At 46.6% G+C, this 22,418-nt stretch overlaps 2 protein-coding genes across 4 annotated transcripts in view; both read right to left on the bottom strand.

Annotated features, from left to right (window-relative positions):
• Positions 1–22,418, bottom strand: part of LOC307221170 (guanylate-binding protein 1-like) — a 63,810-nt gene that overhangs the window by 10,309 nt on the left and 31,083 nt on the right. Inside the window, exons 1-5 of one of the 3 annotated variants that reach the window (XM_079985507.1) lie at positions 6,150–6,382; positions 4,358–4,572; positions 3,537–3,664; positions 1,881–1,990; positions 218–417 (exon numbers count right to left, since the gene is read on the bottom strand). In XM_079985507.1, coding sequence (XP_079841633.1) covers positions 218–417; positions 1,881–1,990; positions 3,537–3,664; positions 4,358–4,553 — 634 coding nt within the window. In that variant the 5' untranslated portion in view covers positions 4,554–4,572; positions 6,150–6,382. Of the gene's footprint in view, positions 1–217; positions 418–1,880; positions 1,991–3,536; positions 3,665–4,357; positions 4,573–5,862; positions 6,019–6,149; positions 6,383–22,418 lie in introns of those variants that run through there. The other 2 variants (XM_079985506.1, XM_079985508.1) reach the window with 2 other exon arrangements.
• The window catches only part of LOC307223398 (uncharacterized protein), a 43,102-nt gene continuing 30,650 nt past the window's right edge, over positions 9,967–22,418 (bottom strand). The window contains exons 14-22 of the mRNA XM_079989368.1: positions 20,531–20,658; positions 19,472–19,581; positions 18,414–18,613; positions 17,112–17,354; positions 15,589–15,872; positions 13,714–13,926; positions 12,485–12,587; positions 12,024–12,217; positions 9,967–10,876 (exon numbers count right to left, since the gene is read on the bottom strand). Coding sequence (XP_079845494.1) covers positions 10,580–10,876; positions 12,024–12,217; positions 12,485–12,587; positions 13,714–13,926; positions 15,589–15,872; positions 17,112–17,354; positions 18,414–18,613; positions 19,472–19,581; positions 20,531–20,658 — 1,772 coding nt within the window. The 3' untranslated portion in view covers positions 9,967–10,579. The remainder of the gene's footprint in view (positions 10,877–12,023; positions 12,218–12,484; positions 12,588–13,713; positions 13,927–15,588; positions 15,873–17,111; positions 17,355–18,413; positions 18,614–19,471; positions 19,582–20,530; positions 20,659–22,418) is intronic.

Below are 22,418 nucleotides of genomic sequence, written 5' to 3'. Positions count from 1 at the left end.
GTGTGCTCCATCAGGCAAGTAGCATGGGGACACTTGTTAAACCCATTTGGCCCCCAATGGGTACATGACTGGTCATATGCACCCACTTGAATTTTAGGCCCTTATTCTTTACATCAGTTGTATGCCTCCAAATTAACAGTGTCCTCTAGGCTGTTAACAAGCCCCAGCTTTCCCTGCCCATCTCAGACGCTGCCTTATCTTTTTGCAGTTATTGTACCTTTCTGCAGTCTCAAGGCATTCTCCAGGTACCCGTCCTCAGTGATGGGCTGTCCATCTATCTTCAGCTGTAGTGTGAAATCCCGCACTGTCCAGATGAAGTCTGGGAAGAAACGGATAAATTCGGCAGAGTTCTCCTCCTCTGTATCTTTCCCGGGGGAAGCTTTTGCTTTAATCTTTTTTGTCAGCTCAGTGACATAGCTGGGGAGTGCTAAGGAAAACAATTCCAGGGCTGGTCTGGGGATTTGCAATATGAACTTCAGCCAAATCATGCACTGGCTAGTAGTGGCTGGAGAATGAGATGACCTCCGAGCAGGTGCAGCGAGATTTTCTACGCTACAGACTGACCACCTCTTGCAGTTGTGATTTGGGGAGAGCTTTGTGACAAGGGACTTAGTTTAACATCGTGACCTTACGCCCTGCTGACAGCTCTTATTATACACCTTTAGGTCAATTCCTGACTCCACCCCTTCTAGGATTCCTAGCTCCCCTACTCCTTCCACCTATCTGTCAGTAAGACATGCCCCCAGGGGTTCCCAACTCTCACACTGTGTCTCAATGATCTCCTCACCCAGCACCTGATCCTTGGGGTTTGCCTATCCTGCCCATCAGCTATGTCTCTCTCTGTTTCTTTGCCCTTCACCCAGTTCCTGAGCAGCTCAGTTGGTTAGTGCCTAGTGCTGATAACTCCAAGGTTGCAGGTTCGAACGCTGTATGTGACAGCTATATATATTCCTGCATTGCAGGGTGGGCTTAAATAATCCTCAGGGTCCCTTCCAACTCTACAGTTCTACAATTCTATGGTTCTATTTGTTCCGAGAAAGACCAGGAGAGTTCATTCCACTTGCTTCTGCATCAAGAGATCTGTCTCCCATGGAGTGAAACCCAACGAAGACACCTACAGCTTTTGCTCTAATCTTTTTTGTCAGCTCAGTGACATAACTGGGGAGCGCTAAGGAAAATAATTCCAGGGCTGGTTTGGGGCGTTAGACCTGAATTCAGCCAAACGATGAACCTGTTTGAACCTGCAGTTGTGGGCTAGCTGGCAATAATGATAGGGCTTTTGAGCAGAGATTTACACTACAGACAGACCACATATCACAACTGTAGTTTGGACAGCGTTCTGTGGCAAGGGGCTGACACCTCTCGGTTTTACACCTTAAGGCCTATTCCTGATTTTATGCCTTCTGGAGTTCCTGCCTGCCCCCCGCCCATATCCGTAAAACATGTATAGCTTTTCTTGCGAGGAATCCCATTCGGAATAAGGGAATTTCCCTTTTAAAAAGGTAAACGTTGACAGCAATGAAAACATGTCTCTGGAGGTTCCCAGGTTGCGGCTGTGATCACTGATCCTCGCGCCTCACAATGTGTCCCAATGAGCTCCTCACCCACCTTCCAATCCTGGGGGACTGCCTTCCTCTTCTATCAGCTACATCCCCTCTGTTTCCTCCTGCACCACCCTGTAGTTCCTCAGTATCATGCAGACCACTCTAAGCATCATGGAGTCTCAGACCAGGAGAGTTCATTCCACCTGCTTCTGCATCAAGAGATCTGTCTCCCATGGAGTGAAACCCCTAGAGGGACAACCTACAACTGCCTCCTCCTAGATCCCCCAGGCCAAGCGTGCAAGCCCAGCTGGGATTTCTGATGCCCCAAAAGGATACTGCAGGTTCTCCAGGGCATTTTGGTCAATGGTGCCCATGCTGTTGTACACCAGGGTGCTGCTGAGCAGAATGGCCAGGGCAAAGATCCATGAGTCGTTCTGTGTGTTTCCCTGAAACATAAAACAGGGCTTTCAAGGACAACCCAAGAGTCCATCACCCCAAATCCCAATGCCCCATTGCCAGCTGCACTCTTTGTGTTGTTGCTTTTCTGCTGCTCCTGTTGCACCAGGTTAAGGAATTCTTGGTAACGAATGCAGATCATAACTTGCTTGCAGCATCTTAGACTGCACTTGGAAGCCTTGCAGAGGCATATTGCCTAACTGTTGGCAACTACCCCACAAGCACCAAACAGATGTGTTTATTGTATGTTTAGAGGGTTTTTTTACATCCATGACACTCAGCCTGTCACACAGCCTCCAAAGTGGCTTGTACCAGAATTTGGTGACGGGCACAGGAACTCAGTATCCTGAGAATTTAAACTTTCAGTTAATATAAAGAGTACATTCTAGCACACAAGGTAAGAGTGGTTAAACCTGCTGAACCACGGCGAAAGCTAGCCAGGGTACATGCAGCCAATGGTGGGCAGAGCCAGAAATAATGATCAGTAGAATTTCCAGCACTGCACCACTCTTGTTCTTCTTACCTCTCAATCACACACACACTGTGGAAGAAGCAACATTTGCCATTTAGGTGGTGCAGAGACCAAAAAACCTTCGTGAGGCTTGCAAAATGAGCAAATAAATGCAAGACTGCTTACCATTAAGGCCACGGATTTCAGGAGATTTTTTTTATCATTTCAAGGCGAAGCAAACACAGCCCACACAGTTGACTGCAGAATCACTGTTTGTGTTTGCGATGACTAATTACCTTGTGTGGCACAACTCTGGCAAGTGGAAAATGTGCCCTGGCACACCCAGAGCAGTTATTGCTGGAAACAAGCCTGAAACTGAAACCTTTGTTGATACAAAACATTAAATGTTTCAATTTCATTTTTGCTGTCTAATGTGTCCCAGGAAAACTATAAATATAAAGCACCTGTAGGGCATTAGTAAACATGACCCCATTGGCATATTAAAATATCATGCCTACATCGAGAACTCTCATTCTTCAGTGAAGCATTATAGTTCATTGTAAACTTCCTTGAGTGGCAGCATTTTCAGTGTACTTAAAATGTTTTTCAGAGCTGCGCCTTGTGTCAGTGAATTGTCACTCGGGTAAACATGATACACGCCCCATTTGCAAACCACAAATACCTGCACCAAGAACCCTTTAGTTTCGTAATAAATGTTGGCCCCTCCAGCAGAAGAGCCTAACTTTCTTCACTTTCCCCCAAGGGCCACGTATAGCCAACCTTCTGGAAGTCACATGTCAAAGTAGGTGTGGCAAAATTATAAAAGTGGGTGTGGCCATCTTTTAAAATGGCATGTTTGGGGCGGGGACAGCTTGGGGGGCCAGAAACAGCCAGCTATACCCACCCTTGCTTTTATCCTACTAACAAATTATGGGTTACAGGAACATTCCAAAATGTGTAACACAGGGATATAACTGGCATAAATATCGGCCATCCCTATCCATATTTGGCCAGGGCATTTTGTCACAGGGCTTTTTTGAATGTGTTGGGCTTCTGCACCTAAGTTGCCATCTCCCCCAGCTCACCTTCTGCACATCACCCAACCCTTCTGTGTCCAGTAACACCAGTGTGAAGTTAGGCCTCTTGGGATGAGGGAGGCACCACATCCAGATTCCCTTGGTGAGCGCCTCCACCGTGGTACCCAGACAGAAACCTGTGGGAGGAGCAGATCATCATCATCATCACCACTATTATTATGCCACCCATCTGGGTTGCTCCAACCACTCTAGAAAACAAGGTTGAAGGCTTTGATCCTGCACAGAGTTTCTAAACTCTGTGGAACTTACTTCTGAGTAAAGATACCTAGGATCAGATGACAAACTCTCTTTGGCTCAAGGCCCAGCTGCCACAGGGTTCCAGACATCCTCAAAACACCTCACAGGACTTTGAGGAGTAACCAGAACCTATTGAGTCCATTGCTCACATTGATGCTCCTTCTTATTGAACTGTACTCTCTTGTTGAAATATTTATTGCAATATACTCACAGGAGGGGCCTATCGTTTTGGTGGCATGGAGTCTGCAAAGTGCTGATGTTTCTTCAGTGGGGCAGTTAGGTAATAGCCCTAGGATACCCCTTAAGATGGCAACGTGTGTTTCCTGCCATATTAAGGTATCTCCCTACTCAGTGGGGACCTCTGCCCCAAAGTCCTTCCCATCCGCTCTGGTTCTATATAAATATTAATTTACTCCTCTTCCTCCATGCTTCTCCCCAGGCTAGGAAGAAAACCCAGGGGCTCTGATACCCCGTTCCAGACACACCAGACACCACTGCCTTGCTCCTCATGCAAAGCTACTAGACTCCAGCCCTTCCCTTGAGTAACGGGGAATATTCATGAAGCCAGTCACCTTTTCTCTTGCCGGCAAGCCTGTTCATGAGGTAGGACTTGCCAGTGCGGTACAACCCCACAATGGCCACCACCACCACCGGCTGGCGGATCCTGGCAAGCACCTCTGCAGCCTCCCGGTTCACCACAAGCTTCCCGTCCGGCATGTTCTCAATTAGGCAAACAGGAGCCGCCATGTGGACCTGCCCTGATGCCATCGTGCAAGAGAAGATGGGTCTGCAAAAGGAAAACAGAGGCGCTCATTATGCCACAGCCTGCTGCCGCCACCACTGACCCTAGGCTGGAACAGTAGAGGGAGGCCTCCAAAGGACCTCTTGCCTTGGTACCTCTGAGGCCAAGAGCTGGCCAAGTCTCTGCTGATGCCAGGCTGCCATTGTTGTTTGTCTCAAGGGTGTGTGCCATTAGCTCTCTTCCTGAAGAACTAAGGCCTGAGAACACAAAGCCAGTGGCAGGAGGTTGCTAGGTTGGCCGCAGTCAACAAGGGCGTTCCTGGTTTAAGCCCCAGAAGCTGACAGAAATATCTCAGTGCCTAGCACAAGGATTGTCCCAGTAGTAACACTGCAGCTGAAAGCATGGCTTCAAACCGCCAGTTTTCACACTCAGTACTTTTATTTACAGTCATGTGAATTTGGACGATACACAACAGTCTGGATGGTTTTCACTTCAGCCGCTTTTCCAGTTTGCTGTATCAAACCTAACATGTTTGGGGGCAGCAAATGCTTTTTAATTCCTTTTTAGGGTCTTCTCAGCAGCTGCTCCCAGACTTTGCAACTCCTTTCCTAGAGACTTTGCCATTTTTGTCCTTCTGCCGGCAGGGAAAAAAATGTTTTTCTCTGACACAGTTTTGGCAACTGACCATTTTTAAGGAAAGGGCTTTTAATAGTTCTTATTAACTGTATTTTTGTACTAGGTGTTACATATTTGTTTTTACATTGCTTTAATTCCATTATAGCTTAATTACCTTTTAACTGTTTTTATGTGTTTTTAGCTTTCTGTGTTTTAATTTTTGTGAGCTGCCTTGAGTCCTTGTTTTGGGGAAAAGGTGGGATATAAGTACCTGGTGTTTTTTATATTTTGTCAATTGCTCAGAAGCCTATTTTTGCATTAGGCAGTATATAATATAATCCTTTTCAAATGTATACATAATAGAGTACACTACAGCATTCTTTCAATCTGATCATTGTTACAAAATCACACCTGAAAAGGCGAAAGAGCTTCGCAATCTTTACAGAGCTTTACAGAGCTGGGGATACCTCTCTAAATAACACTACTAAACTTTCTTTAAAAGGAAAGTTTATCTATAATAGTGGTAGCCCAGATTCCTTCCACCCCACAATTAGTTCGATTTGTGAATCATACTGGCAAATCTACAGTGCAATACCACTTTAAAAAGATATTTTTAATATAAGTTTATCAGCTTATAACTACTTTTTAGTGAATGAAACCTGAAACATAAACTCGATGAAAGTTTATTCAGAGCTCGGAAACTGAACCCCATACGCTTACCTGAAAGTAAGCACCGCAGGACACAGTAGCAGTTACTGTCGAGGATACATGGGATGGGGGCGTTGCAAGAGATACGTGTTAGCATTAATATTAGCAAAAGGGAGCAAAGTTCTTGCAGGCGCCGCGCGGGCATTCAGCCCCCTCCCGCAGGCTCCATTGCAAAGGGCTGGGGCGATTTGCAGCGGAGGGTGGAAATGATTAACCCTTCCCTTGCCAGCCACTTCCCCACGCGGATTCCCAGCCTCGCCAGCTTTGGCTCCCGCCCCACATGCCAGCGCCGCGTTTACCTCGCAAAAAGAGAGGAGGGGCGAGGAATCCAAAGCTACGATGTTTCGCTTTTTTTTCCCCCTTTCCCCCCAGCTCGAAGTTTTCCCGGGTGGTTTGCAAAGCGCTCCCCGCTTGCCTTGGGTCTTCAGAGAGGAAGCGATCCCCCAAGCCCCGCCTCTTGTCTCGGTTGCGGGGCAGGAAAATGGTTCAAAAATTGCACCCACTGCCCAGGTCACCCTTCCCCGGAAAACTGGCGTCCCGTTGCCAATATATATAAAAAAGCGAAAGTGAAAGCGAAAGCTCGCCGGCTGCCCTTTTCTCGGAAAGAGATGGTGCGTTTAGGAGGTTTCTGCCTTGTGCCGAGTCAGACCGATCTGGTTCCGTATTGCCTACACTGGCTGGCAGCGGCAACTACTAGGATTTCGGGGGGGGCGGGTCCTCTCCCAGCTAGACCTTCCCTCGCCCTATTTGCATTATACAGGCTGCTACACACGAGGCCTTCGAAGCACTTTCAAAGCAGGTCTTTTTCCCCAAGGAATCCTGGGAACTGTAGTTTCTTCAAGGTGCTGGGGATTGTAGCTCTGTGAGGGCTGCACTACAGCCCCCAGGACTCTTTGGAGTGGGAGGAATGTACTTTTTTTTTGTTTTTTTGTTTTTTTGTTTTTTTAATAATATTTATTAAAAATTTTCCAGAATAAAAAGGAAAGATAGCAAGAAAAAAAGAAAAAACAAATATGATTTACACTTGGTTTCAGTGGCATCTTTCCCGGACTTCCCCCCCCTCCCCCTCTTGTATTCCATTTCCCTTAAATTGATTCCACAGATTCTTACCCCAAATTTTAAAACCTTATTTGTAATTTTAAATAACCCATTTATTCCAAATTAATTTATCTTATTTATCTTAATGAACCATTTCTCCTTATATTTTATATAATTCCCTAAGATCGGACCCATTTCCCTTCCACGAATTCCCCTATTTTCAAACAACAAACATGAAAAAAGAAAAGAAAGAAATAATATATAATTTTACAGCCTTTGGATTCCAAATCTCCCCCCCCCCCCCATTCCCTGGTTCCAATCCCCAAAGTTCATCCATTGTCTACTGCCAGCCTGGTGTATCCACGTCTATATCTCAACTCCACTTTGCCGTCTTTTGGTAGCTTTTAATTTCAGAAAGTCCAATCTCGAAAAAACTCTCAGAAAAAGTCATTGTTCTTCCATCCAGACCTCTATGTTTAAGAGTCTAACTTAAATTCTATTTCTTGGTCCTTTTAAAGTCTGGATGTTCCAAATACTCCGGCTTCAAATTTGGTCCAGCTCTTATTCCTCAGGTTGCTTTTTCCTGTTCTGCTGCAGAAACCTTCTAATTCAGAAACTTCTTGTTCTCCACAGAGGCTTTTGTTATTCAGGAACATAACTTGCGTCAAGTCCCTTCCTTTCTTCAATAGATAAATCCATTGTCTCCTTTAGTATAGAAACCTCTGTAGACAAAATAATGCTTCGTTTTTGCAGCTTTCCCAAGAGATAACAAATCCTGCTCAAATTCATAGTATTTTTCCACTTGCTGCTACTGTTGCAATGTCCCAGCCTCCCTCTAGAGGGAATATGGTAACTTAATTTCTTTCAAAATCAGACCCAAAAGTCAAATAACTTGTTGCCTTTATTTCCAATAATTTATGTCCAAATTGTAACAAATCTAACCAGCAAAGCCATCGTAACAAAGTTCTCTTTTATTTTCCTGCTTTGACAGCTACTTTGACAGCTGTCAAAGTTTCTGTGTCTCTTCACCAGTCTCTCATAGCGGATCGTTCCCGGTTCCCGGGGGGGTTGCATTTTAGTTCCCACAAATCAGTCTTCTCCTCCAGGTAAACAAGTTCATCTCTCGATCTTAGTTGTCAAATCCTTGCGTTGAGCAATCTACAACAGGGGGGGGCGGACTTCCTTTTTGCACTCCCCCCGCTCGCTCCAAATTCAAAGATCAAATTTCCCTTTTAAGTCCAATCAATTTACTCACGGGTTGTTCCTTTTAGTCCAAATCCGAAATTTTCAAAGAAGTCGTTGCTCTCCGCCGAATGGCATGCGGCTTCGCTGGGCAGGGGAAGCATTGGACTCACAGCACCCCCCCCCCCCGTCACCCGCTCCGCAGCCTTTAAAAAGGCTCCTTCGCGGGTCGGGGGGCGCAAACGGTGCCCGCCGAGTCACCAAGTCCATGGGCATCTCCGCCCATGGTTTTTGAGGGTCCCCGCGTCGCCGGCACGGCAGGACCCGACCCCTACCCAGCCGACTCCCTCCGGAGCTCGGAGGGAGTCCGCCATTCGGCGATGGCGCCGACCCAGAAGTCTGGAGGAATGTACTTTTTGAAGGGCCCACACCACACTGAAAAAACAGTACTGCTGAGAGCAGGGTAAATAACTTTGACACAGGGGAAAGCAAAAGAAAAATAGTGTCCACACCCTTCTGGGGCACTAATTTTCACATTAGCACTTAAAACTCCAAACTGAGGAAGGAATGGTGGTTCAAAAGCTGTAAAAATTTGCTTTTGACTATTCAGACACAGCATCGTCTTTATGATTTATTGTCAGCTGATTTAGGGGTGTCACAAAACTCCCCTCCCCCCAAAAAATGCTGGGAACTGTAGTTTGTTAAAGGTGTTGGAAATTGCAGCTCTGTGGGGGCATACTACAGTTCCCAAGATTCTTTGGGTTCCTTTTGAGGAGCTCACACCACACTGAGGAAATAGAACAGTTGGGAGAGGAAAAGTAACTTTTGACACAGGATAAAGCAAAATGGAAGGCTAGAAGGCTAATGAACCGGCTGCTCCCAGGGCTGACCCAAGATATTTTGCCACCTGAGGCACAGTCCACATACAGTAACTGACTGGAATGGCAGCTGACTATTATTTCAACGCTGGTAACAGGGAAGCATCCTCCACCACACATGAAGGCAGCAGGAAAGCTTGCAGGTCTCAGGGCAGACTGAGGGACACATTAATTTCTGCCGTCCTAAAAGAGGAACTGGTGGCGGCAGGGGGACCTCCATTGGAATGGCTGGGAAGGCTGCTGCCAGAGGCACATTTAGGAGAGCACAACCAGTTCAGTCGCACTGGGTGCAGCGCTTTGGAAGCACCGCAGAGGACACCACAACAATAATTTGAATGGAATCCAAGACGCAGCGGGAACCAAACTTTGGCTTTGCTGGAATTTGAGAGCCCAAGGTCCACCACTGCTGCTGTTTTCCCTTTTTCTCCTCACCACCCGCCTACTGAGGCACCTGTGTCACTCCACCTATTGACAGGGCTGGGCCAGTCATCTATTTGTAGAGTCTCAAACGCCTGATTATCAGCAATCAAGTTTCACATTTCATACAGCGAAAAAAATTCCCATTAATCCCTGAACAGCAAACAGTGAGTGACAGCCAGGCTTTTTTTAGTACTCTGTGGTTTTGCCCAATTCCCCACTTTTGCCCAGTTTCCTTGCCCGTCCTCTGGTATTTCCCCTGCATGTGCCATTTGTTGGCATCTGTCTGTCTCACGAGACAATGGAGTACACCTCCAGGGGTGAAGCCAACCCGCTGGAAAATCACAGCACCGGTTGTGGCTGCAGAGACCGGTAACTTTTAAACTTCTGCCTCCCGTGTTATTTTTGCTGCATTAGCAGCACTGAAGTGATCTCTCCAAGATGCAACCCTGGGCAGTGAGCATGGCAGTCCTGGGCTGCCCAGCCGACAAGACCCTTCTTCTCAGCCTACTGATGTGGTCCAAAGGAAAGCATACATTTGGCACCAGCTTGGCTGCCGGAGTTGCTGGAAGCAGGCATAAAATCATAAGGCAGAGACCAGGCCATTTAATTTATTTATTTATTTTCTATACCGCTTTGCATGCCTGAAAAGAAATAGCATATAAGAAAACAAGTCGGACACAACAATTCATGTAGTTCTCTAGCCAGTTAGAAACTCAGATATATAAGCTAGGCGCCAAATGACTCCTTAAAACAGTACATACAGCGGGAGAGATAAGACAGTCTTCTGCTCCCACACTCTTCTCAGACCGGCATGTGATTTACACCAATCTCACCTGCAGCATCGGAGGCGGGAAATAATAACAGGTTACAGCCGCCAAAAACAGAATGTCCAGTTGCCATTTTGGGGCCAGGAGGCTCAAAAGTCATATTTTTCAATACAATTTTTTGGTTCCTGAAATTTAGTCTGATTGTACAGATAAAATATTACAGAGAATTCTACAGGATGTTTAAAACAGGCAAGAGCCAAGGATCCCCAGGCATCCAGCTTCACCTGGTCCCAAAGTGGCCAGTAACCAGGTGCAAAATGCACTTGGCGAATTTCAAACACTGATCTATACATAACACTGCAATGAAGGTGTGGATGTGGTGATGAAATAGGGAAGTCAGCAGAAAACTAAGAACAACTAACCCCAATTATTCCCATGGTGGAACTACTTTATTGGATTCTTTGGTGTGCTCCTTACATTCTTGGGTGGGTTTTTACTCCTTGGTGTGCTTTTTACACTCTCTGGTGCACTTTCACTCTTTTGTTGATTTACAGCAGTGGAAAGTATCTTGTGCTGCATAACCTGTGTTGCCACAGCTGCAGCAGTTGACAACAATTTTTCTATAACAGACATCACAAGGGTCACCTTGGAGTTATTACTTTCTGCTTTGAGACGTTGGATTTCACTTTCCATCTCATTAGCCCTCTGCTGAAATCCTTCCTTCATCAGTTCCTCTTGTTCCTGGGAAGTTGAGAAGCACACAGAGACAGTTTAGTTGATGGATGGTTAAGAAATGGGTGAGCATCTATGAACAGCAATGGGATCAGGCCAGACCTGGACCACTTTATGTGGCAGTTGCGTTTTCGTAGCCAACCAATGCATGTCCCACCGTGTTGCCAAATGGCCTCCCATAAAACCAACTGTCTCCAAACTAGACCTGCTTTTTTATTTTGAGCATATAGGGATTTGTGCAAAATCTGACGTGGTTAAGAGCAACAGAAGCTTGGCTATGCGCAACAAACAAAATTCAGCTCAGTCCTGCTCTGTGTCCTCAGGCAAGCCATTAACTCTCAATCCCAGCTGGACCCATACCTTCACAGATAAGAGCCACAGTCAACGTTACAAATATTAATGGACTCTCATCATCCATGACCACTGGCTGAGGCCGGTGGGAGCTGGAGGCCACTAACATTTGGAGGGTACCATGCAGACTATTCCATCCTATACTGTATGGGCAAAATTAGATCCTGACCCACTTCAAGGGGTTGTTGTAAAGAGAACAAAGGAATTGTATAAGAAGTTGTTTGAACACTCAGGAAAAGTACTGTAGAAACGCCAGCTAACGTCTATTGAATATATGGAACCTAGGTTTTACCAAGCCACAGTGAGTCACTGAAAAGCTCCCAGACAGTGCAGCTTTCTTGCCTGCAAGAGCATATTATGCCCATTTTAAAGCAGATTCTCTAAGTTAGGGATTTTCCAGGCACAAATCAAGGTGACGGCAATCACCTTTAAAGCATTAAATAATTTGTTCTTGATTTTGCTTGAAAGACATAGGGTTATGTGGCTTGTATAAAGAAGGTGATGATATATCTGGGAATATATGGTTTATGTTGAGACATTTAGAAGGGTAAAGGAGGCTATCTGTGAACTAGATTTGGCCTTGAATGGAGGAAGAGTTCTGCTTCTAAGCATCATCCTAAGAAGAAAGCAGGAGCAGGGGAAATGGGACCCTCCAGATTTTTCTGGTCCATGAGCACTGGCCACACTGACTGGGAAAGATGAGAGCTGACTCCAACCACATCTGGAGGACCACAGACTCCCCACCCCTGGCCTAAATATTGAATCTTCCAGTGGGTCAGTCTGCATCTGACTCAGCTCTCTTTACCTTGAGTTTATGCCGTATCATATTTTCTGTTTCCTCTTCCATCAACTTTTTCTCTTTCTCCATCTTCTCCTTCAACAGCCGGAGCTGTTCAACATGGCTTCGGTCCTCATCCTTCTTCATTTGCTCTAGTCTGGCGTTCTCCTGCTCCAACAGCTTCTTCTGCAGCTGGGCTGCTTCAGCCTGAGCACGCTGGGCTGGGTGCCAGCAAAGGAAAAGAGACAACATGAATACTGAGGGGGCTGCCATCCCCTGCCGCCATCTCCCCTTCACCCTGTGTTCTGTTCAATGTTCTCTCCTTGCCTGAAGATGAGAATACTACATCTGTCGCTATGCCATTCTGCAAAAAGGTAACACAACTGTAACTCTTCCCTGGGAACTCAGAGCCCAGCCAGAGAAGGCCAGAACATTTACTTTCTAATACATATAATTTATGACATATACTCATTGCCTTAGATATGCACCTTCAATTTCCTTCTCTTTGTCGGACAGGGTGTGGTCCATCTGAAGGAGAGAGTTTGCCACCGCCTGCTTGGATTTCAGGAATTCTTCAAGAGCTTTGTCTGCCTGATAACACATTGAGAGCAAAAGTTATTCATTTTAAACTATAATGGAAGGACGGACGAGATTATATATTGTGATTAAGGACAAAAATTGGTGTATAGTAAATTAATAATTGCATCTTAATGAGGTGCTGAGAAATTGATAATAGTGGTCCCTAATCCCTCTCTTATGGTGCTGGAGGAGACTCTTGAGAGTCCCATGGACTGCAAGAAGATCAAACGTATCCATTCTTAAGGAAATCAGCCCTGAGTGCTCACTGGAAGGACAGATCGTGAAGCTGAGGCTCCAATATTTCAGCTACCTCATGGGAAGAGAAGACTCCCTGGAAAACTAGAGCCAGGGCTTTTTCGGCTGCGGCTCCAACCTGGTGGAACGCTCTGTCACAAGAGACAAGGGCCCTGCAGGACTTGACATCTTTCCGCAGGGCCTGCAAGACAGAGCTGTTCCACCTGGCATTTGGTCAGGGCACAGCCTGACCCCCTCCTCTGGCAATCTTTACAAAGCTTTAGTTTATGGTTGCCATCAATTTTGATTTTAATTCATTTTTATAATGTTTATAATGTCACACTGTTTTAATGTTGTTAGCCGCCCTGAGCCCGGCTTCGGCTGGGGAGGGCGGGATATAAATAAAATTTATTATTATTATTATTATTATTAAAAGACCCTGATGCTGGGAAAGATGGAGGGCACAAGGAGAAGGGGACGGCAGAGGACGAGATGGTTGGACAGTGTTCTCGAAGCTACCAGCATGAGTTTGACCAAACTGCGGGAGGCAGTGGAAGACAGGAGTGCCTGGAGTGCTCTGGTTCATGGGGTCATGAAGAGTCGGACACGACTAAACGACTAAACATCAATCCCTCTCACATAGCCTAGAAGACAAAGATCTCTTTTAAACTATTTTATGTAAACCACTTTAATATATTTTTCTTTGAACAGAGTTTATTCATTTTGGTTAAGTAGATGAACAAACTAATTCATCTTGTTTCTAGCCCTATTGAAGTCAGTGGGGCTTACTCCCAAGAAAATATTCACAGTATTGCACCCCAGGTCTAAAGTTTGGATCTGTCCTCAGTCAGTATAAGAATGCTCATTCTTTGGATATCACAGAAATGCTGGCTTCCTGTCCTACCTGAATTCCTTTCTCAGGTACCAAGTGATATTTCTTCTCTATTTTGTCCCGTTTCTCCAGATAACGCTGGTAGCCACGAGGCACAGAGTAAATTCCCATCCGGAGCTCATCTTCTAGCTCCTGGGAAAGATCTGTCAGCAAGGCAAAGCAGCGGTCAAAAGACGCCTGCTCATTCTTCCTGCAGAACTCTTCCTTTTTCTGCTTCAGCTCTTGCTACGAGAGACAGAAAATTGGCAGAAAGATGATATGTTAATAACGATGAAAAGCTTTTCCTCTTCAGTGGAAAGACTTACTAACAAGGCCACATCAAAACTGCAGTTTCAATTGACTTAACTGTCCCCACTCCCACCAAAAATCGTGGGAACTGGCTACGACACCAATGATCTAGAACGGCTGCATTTCTGAAATGTAGGCCAGTTTAAGTTGTCTGGCTCCACCCTTCCTAAAGTTTAAAACTAAGTGCGTAACCAATCAAATTGCAATCCTACCAGTCTTCTGGGATATGTGTATCTCTTCCATTTCATCAGGAGAACGTGTCTTTCACAGATAACTAAGTGAGCAATCCTACAGCAAGACGCTCCACGATGAACGGGCTAGGATCCAGCGGATCTCTGGATGAGCCAGGAAGTTCCCCGCACAAGCAGGCTATGCTGGCTTAGCTCCCTCATTCTCAGTTCAGTCGGGGATACACTAGTTTCCCCCAGATCCTGGTTCAGCCATGACTCACATCTTGAGCTGGCCTAAAGCCTGAAAAGGGGGCATTTAAGGGGCATGGTGGGGGCAGGACCGGGAGGGGGGTCCTAAGCCTATTCTGCTCAGTCATGTGACCTGGAAACCCAATGAAAACTCAGATGGCCAAGGGGATGGTGCAGTTCAAACACTTATTTTAAAGGTTTGTTCTCCCTCTGCCAGGCTTAGGATTGCTATGCAAGCAGTTGCTCAATAGCTGAATGGAGTTTGGTGTATAACTTTACACCAGCTTAACTTACACCGGCCTGCTTTATGCCACCTTTCTATGTTCCTTTTTGTCTTTGGATAACAAGAGGCTGTCTCCATTCTGAAGAGAGAGATTTTTAGAAAACTGTGCGAGTTTTGAAGGATCCTCCTAGCTGTGATGCTCAGAGCTATGCTAGGTACCGTATTTTTCGCCCTATAGGACGCACCATCCCATAAGGCGCACCTAGTTTTTTGGGGGGGAAATAAAGGGAAAAAAATTATTTCCCCCCCAGGCGCGGGGCTGGGGCGGGGGAGGCCCGAGCTTCCCCCGACCCCAGTCCCCAAACAGGCAGCTCTCTGCAAGCCGTGGGAGCTCAGGGCTGGCTCCCGCCGCTTGTGGAGAGGTCCGCGAAGCCTGGACGCACTCAGCTCAGCACGCGCACGCTTCGGCATGCAGGCACCTCTCCGCAAGTGGTGGGAGCACTCCCGCCGCTTGCGGAGAGGTCCGCGAAGCCTGGACGCGCTGAACTCAGCGCGCACAGGCTTCGGCATGCAGGCACCTCTCCGCAAGCAGTGGGAGCGCTCCGCTGCTTGCGGAGAGGTCCGCGAAGCCTGGAGAGCGAGAGGGGTCTGTGCGCACCGACCCCTCTTGCTCTCCAGGCTTCAGCGAAAGCCTGCATTCGCCCCATAGGACGCACACACATTTCCCCTTCATTTTTTGAGGGGAAAAAGTGCGTCCTATAGGGCGAAAAATACGGTAAGCGTTTATTCTGCTATGTTTTATTTATTTTTTCCTGATCTTGTTTTCTTCTAAATGTTTCCTTCAGCCAATTAACATTTATGTAGGAAGACAAGAAGCTCCCTCGTACAGAGTCAGACCAGTACTGTCTATCCTTGGGGCAGAGGTGTTGTTTTTTTAAAAAAAGAGAACAGATTTACCTCAAGCTTCTCTTGTGATTTTTTTACCAACTCATCGCCGAAGGCACGGGACATGAAGATGCCAGTTGCTTCCCTCTCACACTCGGCATGCACCGCCAGCAGCTCATTGACGGAGCCCGTGGGCAGCTTCAACCGCTGCCCCATCCGCACTTCGTAACAGGAAATGGCATCACACACGGCTGCTGCGTTCTCAATCTCTGCCAGGGCCAGCACGGCATTCTCCAAGCAGGGCAAATCCCCGCTGTTGATAGCATTGACGTAGGTCTTCACCAGGTTCTGAAGCACTGAAGAGGGAAGAGTTGGGCCAAGTCACCAAATCAGAAATGGCAGAACAGGGATGCCCATCCCGCTTAACTTTTGTACGCCGAGGAAATGTATCCCGAGTCAAGCATCTTTCAAACGTTTGTACTATAACTGGGGGCACGTCATCCACTGTACCTGCAGATTTCTCATAAAATAAATAGATATTCTGCACAAAACAAGAGGCAGAGAAGACATGTTTTTAAAAGTAATGCTCTAGCTCTCATGCCTGTAGAAAATAACCTGAAATATGAAGGAAGCACTTAGGAATGCTTAAAAAGCAGAGATTACTATTCTCTGCCCTGCACCCACATCTCATTCCTAATTATTATTACCTCTCTATGCTACATATGTATTATTGCCTTCCGTACTTCTGGTTCTTGCCAAAGCTGGAAGCAGCCCAATCCATAGCTCATTGTCAGCACAGTGTGTATCCTGCAGTCCTGGGGCCACACTGTGATAAGTATGAAACAGCACAACTGGGCTCAGAACCCAGCTCAGAACCAATATTTTACTGAAATAAAACATCAACAAAACAAAGAACAAAACCTGTATATTAGCAGCACCATGGGGACTTGACTCTGCAGAAATAGGCATGGAAGTGTTTGGTCTATTAACTCTCAATAAATAAAAGGGGGAGGGGGTGAACAGGCTTTTTAGTAGCCAAATGTCCTGGGTTCAAGTCCTTGCTTGCTGCAGAAGCATAATAAATGATGTAAGCATTGAGTCAATGCATACAATATTACTTTCTGCACAAATGACACAACCAAATTTCTCTGAAAGTAGAATTTGGGTTTCATCACAGAATCGTTACTGTATTTTATTCTGTGTATATAATTTTCAAATTAATTTTCAAATTCTACCTAGCAGGCAATCAAGTGAGCAGCTTACATGCAATTCAGCCTGCAAGTGAACAAAGAAATTATCAAACTGCAGAGCAAGGACAAACTAAAGCATTTTATACAGTCAGGTGGTCACTATTGGTTTCTGATGTCACCTGATCCCTTCTTGGCTGGTAGTGAAGTAACACCATTCACCTCAAGCTGACAGCTTCCTACACTCCCAAACTGCTTTGGAGGAAAAAGCCCCCCATCCATGGGGTTCCCAGATTGAGACCAGTTATTGGTATTATTAGAATGGAACTGGGTAAAACTAATTACTCTAATCAGAATGGTTCCCTACCCACCAACCCCAGCCTACAATCTTCCAAAAATGTTCCCTACTTATTCCTGTCACAACTTGGCCTCCCGGGACTGTCTTGGGTCGCGATGTCTCCCAGATGTGTTGGCAGAAACGGCCCACCGGCTCCAAGAAATCTTCCTCCAAATCATCTTCTTCCAATTCCTCCAGCCGAGACAACTTTTTCCTGCTAGCTGGGCGGTCAAACGTGAAACATTTCCGTGATGGAAAGAATCTGCGGATACACGACCTGGGCATGTTGCACCTCTGGATTTGCTCACTATTACCTGGGTGAGAAGAAGTGTGAGTGTTCTTAACCTGAAGCACCACTTTAGCTAATGGGGCCTCCCGCTGCCACCGCGCCGCCGGAGCACGATTTCTGTTCTCATCCTGAAGCAAAGTTCTTAACGGAGTCTGTAACCTGAAGCGTCTGTAACCTGAAGCATATGTAACCCGAGGTACCACTGTATATATTTCCCTCTTAATAGTGCAATTACAGCTCGCATGTGTATATTTGAGATTAGCAGGTAAGACTCTAAGGCATAGGAGTTTCAGGGAGCCCAGTCCAACTGTACAAGCAACTTAGCTTGGTGGTATGAGGTTTTTCACAATTTTATGGCTTTTAGCTTTTACAGTTTGGGTATCAACATTGTAATTGTTGTAGGGCGTTGGTAAACCTCCCTGGGAACACAATTGGGGATTGACACGAAGAGTTATTACTAATGCAGTCTGCAGCCAGAAACATGTGCCTCAGGACCTGGTGTGATATATCTCTGTGTCTTGCTCCATGTAGCACAGGGGAAATTATTTAAACCTCCTTATGGGACGCGGGTGGCGCTGTTGGTAAAACTACAGTGCCTAGGACTTGCCGATCGTATGGTTGGCGGTTTCGAATCCCCATGACGGGGTGAGCTCCCATTGCTCGGTCCCTGCTCCTGCCCACCTAGCAGTTCGAAAGCACCCTTAAAGTGCAAGTAGATAAATAGGTACCGCTTTATAGCGGGAAGGTAAATGGCGTTCCGTGTGCTGCGCTGCTGCAGGCTCACCAGAGCAGCGATGTCACACTGGCCATGTGACCCGGAAGTGTCTGTGGATGGCGCCGGCTCCCGGCCTCTAGAGTGAGATGAGCGCACAACCCTAGAGTCTGTCAAGACTGGCCCGTACGGGCAAGGGTACCTTTACCTTTACCTTTACCTTTACCTTTAGCCCTCAGTGGCTATGTGACTGGATACATTCACCCACTTGAATATTAGGCCTTTTTGACTTAGATCATTTGTGCACCTCTAAACTAACAGTGTCCTCTCCCCATCTCAGACACTGCATTTTCTTTCTTGCAGTTACTGTACCATTCTGCAGTCTCAAGGCATTCTCCAGGTACCCGTCCTCAGTGATGGGCTGTCCATCTATCTCCAGCTGTAGTGTGAAATCCCGCACTGCCCAGATGAAGTCTGGGAAGAAACGGACAAATTCGGCAGAGTTCTCCTCCTCTGCATCTTCCCCGGAGGAAGCTTTTGCTCTAATCTTTTTTGTCAGCTCAGTGACATAGCTGGGGAGTGCTAAGGAAAACAATTCCAGGGCAGGTCTGGGGCCTGTTTGAACCTGCAGTTGTGGGCTGGCCGGAAATGATGATACGGCTTTTGAGCAGAGAGATTTACACTACAGAAAGACCACATATAGTCATACCTTGGAAGTCAAACGGAATCCGTTCTGGAAGACTGTTCAACTTCCAAAACGTTCAGAAACCAAAGTGCAGCTTCTGATTGGCTGCAAGAAGCTCCTGCAGCCAATCGGAAGCCGTGCCGGACGTTTGGCTTCCGAAAATCGTTCAAAAACCGGAACACTCACTTCCGGTTTTCAATCGCTCAGGAACAGAAATGCATGAGGTTCCAAGGCATTCGGCAACCAAGGTACAACTGTATTGCAATTGTAATTTAGGCAGGGTTTTGTGGCAAGGGGCTGACATCTCTCATTTTCACACCTTAAGGCCTATTCCTAATTTTATGCCTTCTGGAGTTCCTGCCTGCCCGCCACCCATATCTTTAAAACATGTCTCTGGAGGTTCCCAATTTGTGGCTGTGACCACTGATCCACCCCCCTCACAATGTGTCCCAGTGAGCTCCTTGCTCACCCACCTTCCAATCCTGGGGGACTGCCTTCCTCTTCTATCAGCTACATCCCCTCTGTTTCCTCCTGCACCACCCTGTAGTTCCTCAGCATCATGCAGACCACTCTAAGCATCATGGAGTCTCAGACCAGGAGAGTTCATTCCACCTGCTTCTCCATCAAGAGATCTGTCTCCCATGGAGTGAAACCCCTAGAGGGACAACCTACAACTGCCTCCTCCTAGTTCCTCCAGGCCAAGCGTGCAAGCCCAGCTGGAATTTCTGATGCCCCAAAAGGATACTGCAGGTTCTCCAGGGCATTTTGGTCAATGGTGCCCATGCTGTTGTACACCAGGGTGCTGCTGAGCAGAATGGCCAGGGCAAAGATCCACGAGTCGTTCTGTGTGTTTCCCTGAAACAGAAATATAAATATCAGTTACCACTGGGGGGGGGGGTCAGCCAGAACTCAGTTCTGGCACCTCTCTGGTAGACGCCATTGCCATTGCCATTAACACCAGGTCAACACACACCACAATTGCTTCATTACGTAAATCATGTTCAGAATACCACAACACACATGTCTCTGACTGGCAACCAGTCTGCATTCCTGTGGACTATTTCGGCTGAAAAAAACCTCCTGGAAAATCTCCTGGAAACCTTGTCGCTGAAGAAGCCCAATGGGTGAAACAAGGGTGTATCCTGAGAACTGGTCTATCATCAGCTGCCTTCTTGTTATTAAGTAGTTCTGTTTGTTACACTCTCAAGACATCGGATGATGCAGAAGGAAGATATCAGTATGAAATGTCGTTGCCCACAGGAACTGTACGTTGTAATTGTTGGACTTGACAATCTTTGGACTTGACTATCCTTGGACATTACGACAATAAAAACATATAGAAGGTTAATAGTAATATGATATGTTATTGCCACCAGGAACTGTACTTTGCAATTTTTTGATATGATGATTATATATACAGTAGTACCTTGGGTTAAGAACTTAATTCGTTCCGGAGGTCCGTACTTAACCTGAAAGTGTTCTTAACCTGAAGCACCACTTTAGCTAATGGGGCCTCCTGCTGCCGCCGCGCCGCCGGAGCCCGATTTCTGTTCTCATCCTGAAGCAAAGTTCTTAACCTGAAGCACTATTTCTGGGTTAGCGGAGTCTGTAACCTGAAGCTCATGTAACCTGAAGCATATGTAACCCGAGGTACCACTGTAATGTTATTATATAATGTTATGTTACAGCCAGTTACATGTGTGTTGTGGTATTCTTAACACCAGGTCAACATATTTTGTCACAAGGCTCTTTTGAAAGGGCTCGTCTTCCGCTGTCATCCCAGCTGCCATATCCCCCAGCTCACCTTCTGCACATCACCCAACCCTTCTGTGTCCAGCAGCAGCAGTGTGAGGTCAGGCCTGTGGGGGTGAGGGAGGCACCACATCCAGATGCCCTTCGTGAGCCCCTGCACCGTGGCCCCCAAACAGAAACCTGAGGAAAGAGCGGGCAATGATTCAGAGACAGAAAACAACAGGTGCCATGGCTTAAGGCGCAGGTCACTAGGAAACCCCACTAAACTCAATGAAACATTTGTCACATCCCCATCATAGCTTTAAAGCACATGAGTTCCACCCCCCAAAGAATCATGGGAACTGTAGTTCGCTTGGGTTCTGGGAATAGTAGCTCAGCAAGTAGTAAACTACAGTTCCCGGGCTTTAGGTTTATGGTGCAGATGTGACCTGCGTAAAGAGAGATCAGATGATAAACTCTTTCTGGTTAAAACACCTAGCACCTGTCCCCTTAGTGAAAGAAAACTTAAGTGAACATAACAGAAGAACCTATGTAAGCTGTAAAGTGTCGTGAACATTGAACTTGGGACTAGGATGTGGAAGAACAGAGTTGGAATCCACACGGGGAGACCTTGGGCTAGTTCAGGGGTCAGCAGCCCTTTTCAGCCATGGGCCGGTCCACCGTCCCTCAGACCATGTGGTGGGCCGGACTATATTTTGAAGGGGGGGAAATGAATGAATTCCTATGTCCCACAAATAACCCAGAGATGCATTTTAAATAAAAGGACACATTCTACTCATGTAAAAACATGCTGATTCCAGGACTGTCTGAGGGCAGGATTGAGAAGGCGATCTGGCCCACGGGCCTTATGTTGCCTACCCTAGTTGCTGTCTCTCAGCTGAACCTACCTCACAGGGTTGCTGTGAGCATAAAATGTATATGGGGAAAACTGAATACCACCTGGAGCTCCTTGGAGGAAATGTGGTGTGTGTGTGTGTGTGTGTGTGTGTGTGTGTGTGTGTGAATATGGTCATTTGTCCATAAGAGCATGGGCAAAAGTTCATTATTGCAAGGATGATTTCATAGCAGAAAGCATTGCTTGGAGCCTGATCAACGCGTGGAGAGCTCATGCCATCCAATGATTGGTTCACGTAGTATAACATGATCAACTGCGTGGTCTGGTGTGAGAACATGAGACTAATGTATTGTATTGTCTTTTATCTGCTGACTGAGGCAAAGCTCTCTCCTTGAATTTGTATCTTTTCGTGGACACACAATAAAGGTTGGGGCTACAGCAGCTTCTAGAAGAGAGCTGCGGCCAGACTTCTTCAACCCATCTTGGCGTGAGACTGATTATTTACGGATGGCGAGCAGGTTCTCGTCATTTGGTGCCCCGTGTGAATAACTTCGGACTCCACGTTGTTTCTCATCGTCCAGCATTCAGCACGCGTCTTTCATCCACTTCGGATCCCGGTGTGTGCTTTCCTTCTGCCTTTGTGAGACAGTCTCTTTCGGACTTCGACTGATTTCGGACTTCGTGCGCTGCGGCCCTCTCAGCACTGACCACGTCCGGCCAGGGCTCCAGGTACCACTCATCCTCCTTTGGATCCCAGTTAGTGCTCCCTTCTTTTGTCGCTCCTTTTCATCCTTTGTGGATCCCAGCGACTGCTCTCTTTTTCTGCTACTCTCACTATCATGGGGCTGTCTCTTTCTGCACCACAGAAGAAGTTTTTTGATGAACTTAAATTTCTCTTGGCCAGTAACAACCTTGTTGTCCTGGATGCCGATCTCAAGGCACTCATAGAAGCCCTGGACACCCACTGCCCCTGGTATCCTCAAAATGGCACTTGGAATTTAAAAGACTGAGAAAAAATAGGGCAATTTTTCCAGAACCATCCTCAAATTGATGTCAAAGTGTTACATGCCTGGTGTAAAGTCTACAAAGCTATGTCGAGTTTAAC

The sequence above is a fragment of the Podarcis cretensis genome, assembly GCF_951804945.1.
Source record: "Podarcis cretensis genome assembly, chromosome: 8".
NCBI classification, from domain to species: Eukaryota; Metazoa; Chordata; class Lepidosauria; order Squamata; family Lacertidae; genus Podarcis; species Podarcis cretensis.
This window is presented reverse-complemented; position numbering and strand designations above follow the sequence as displayed.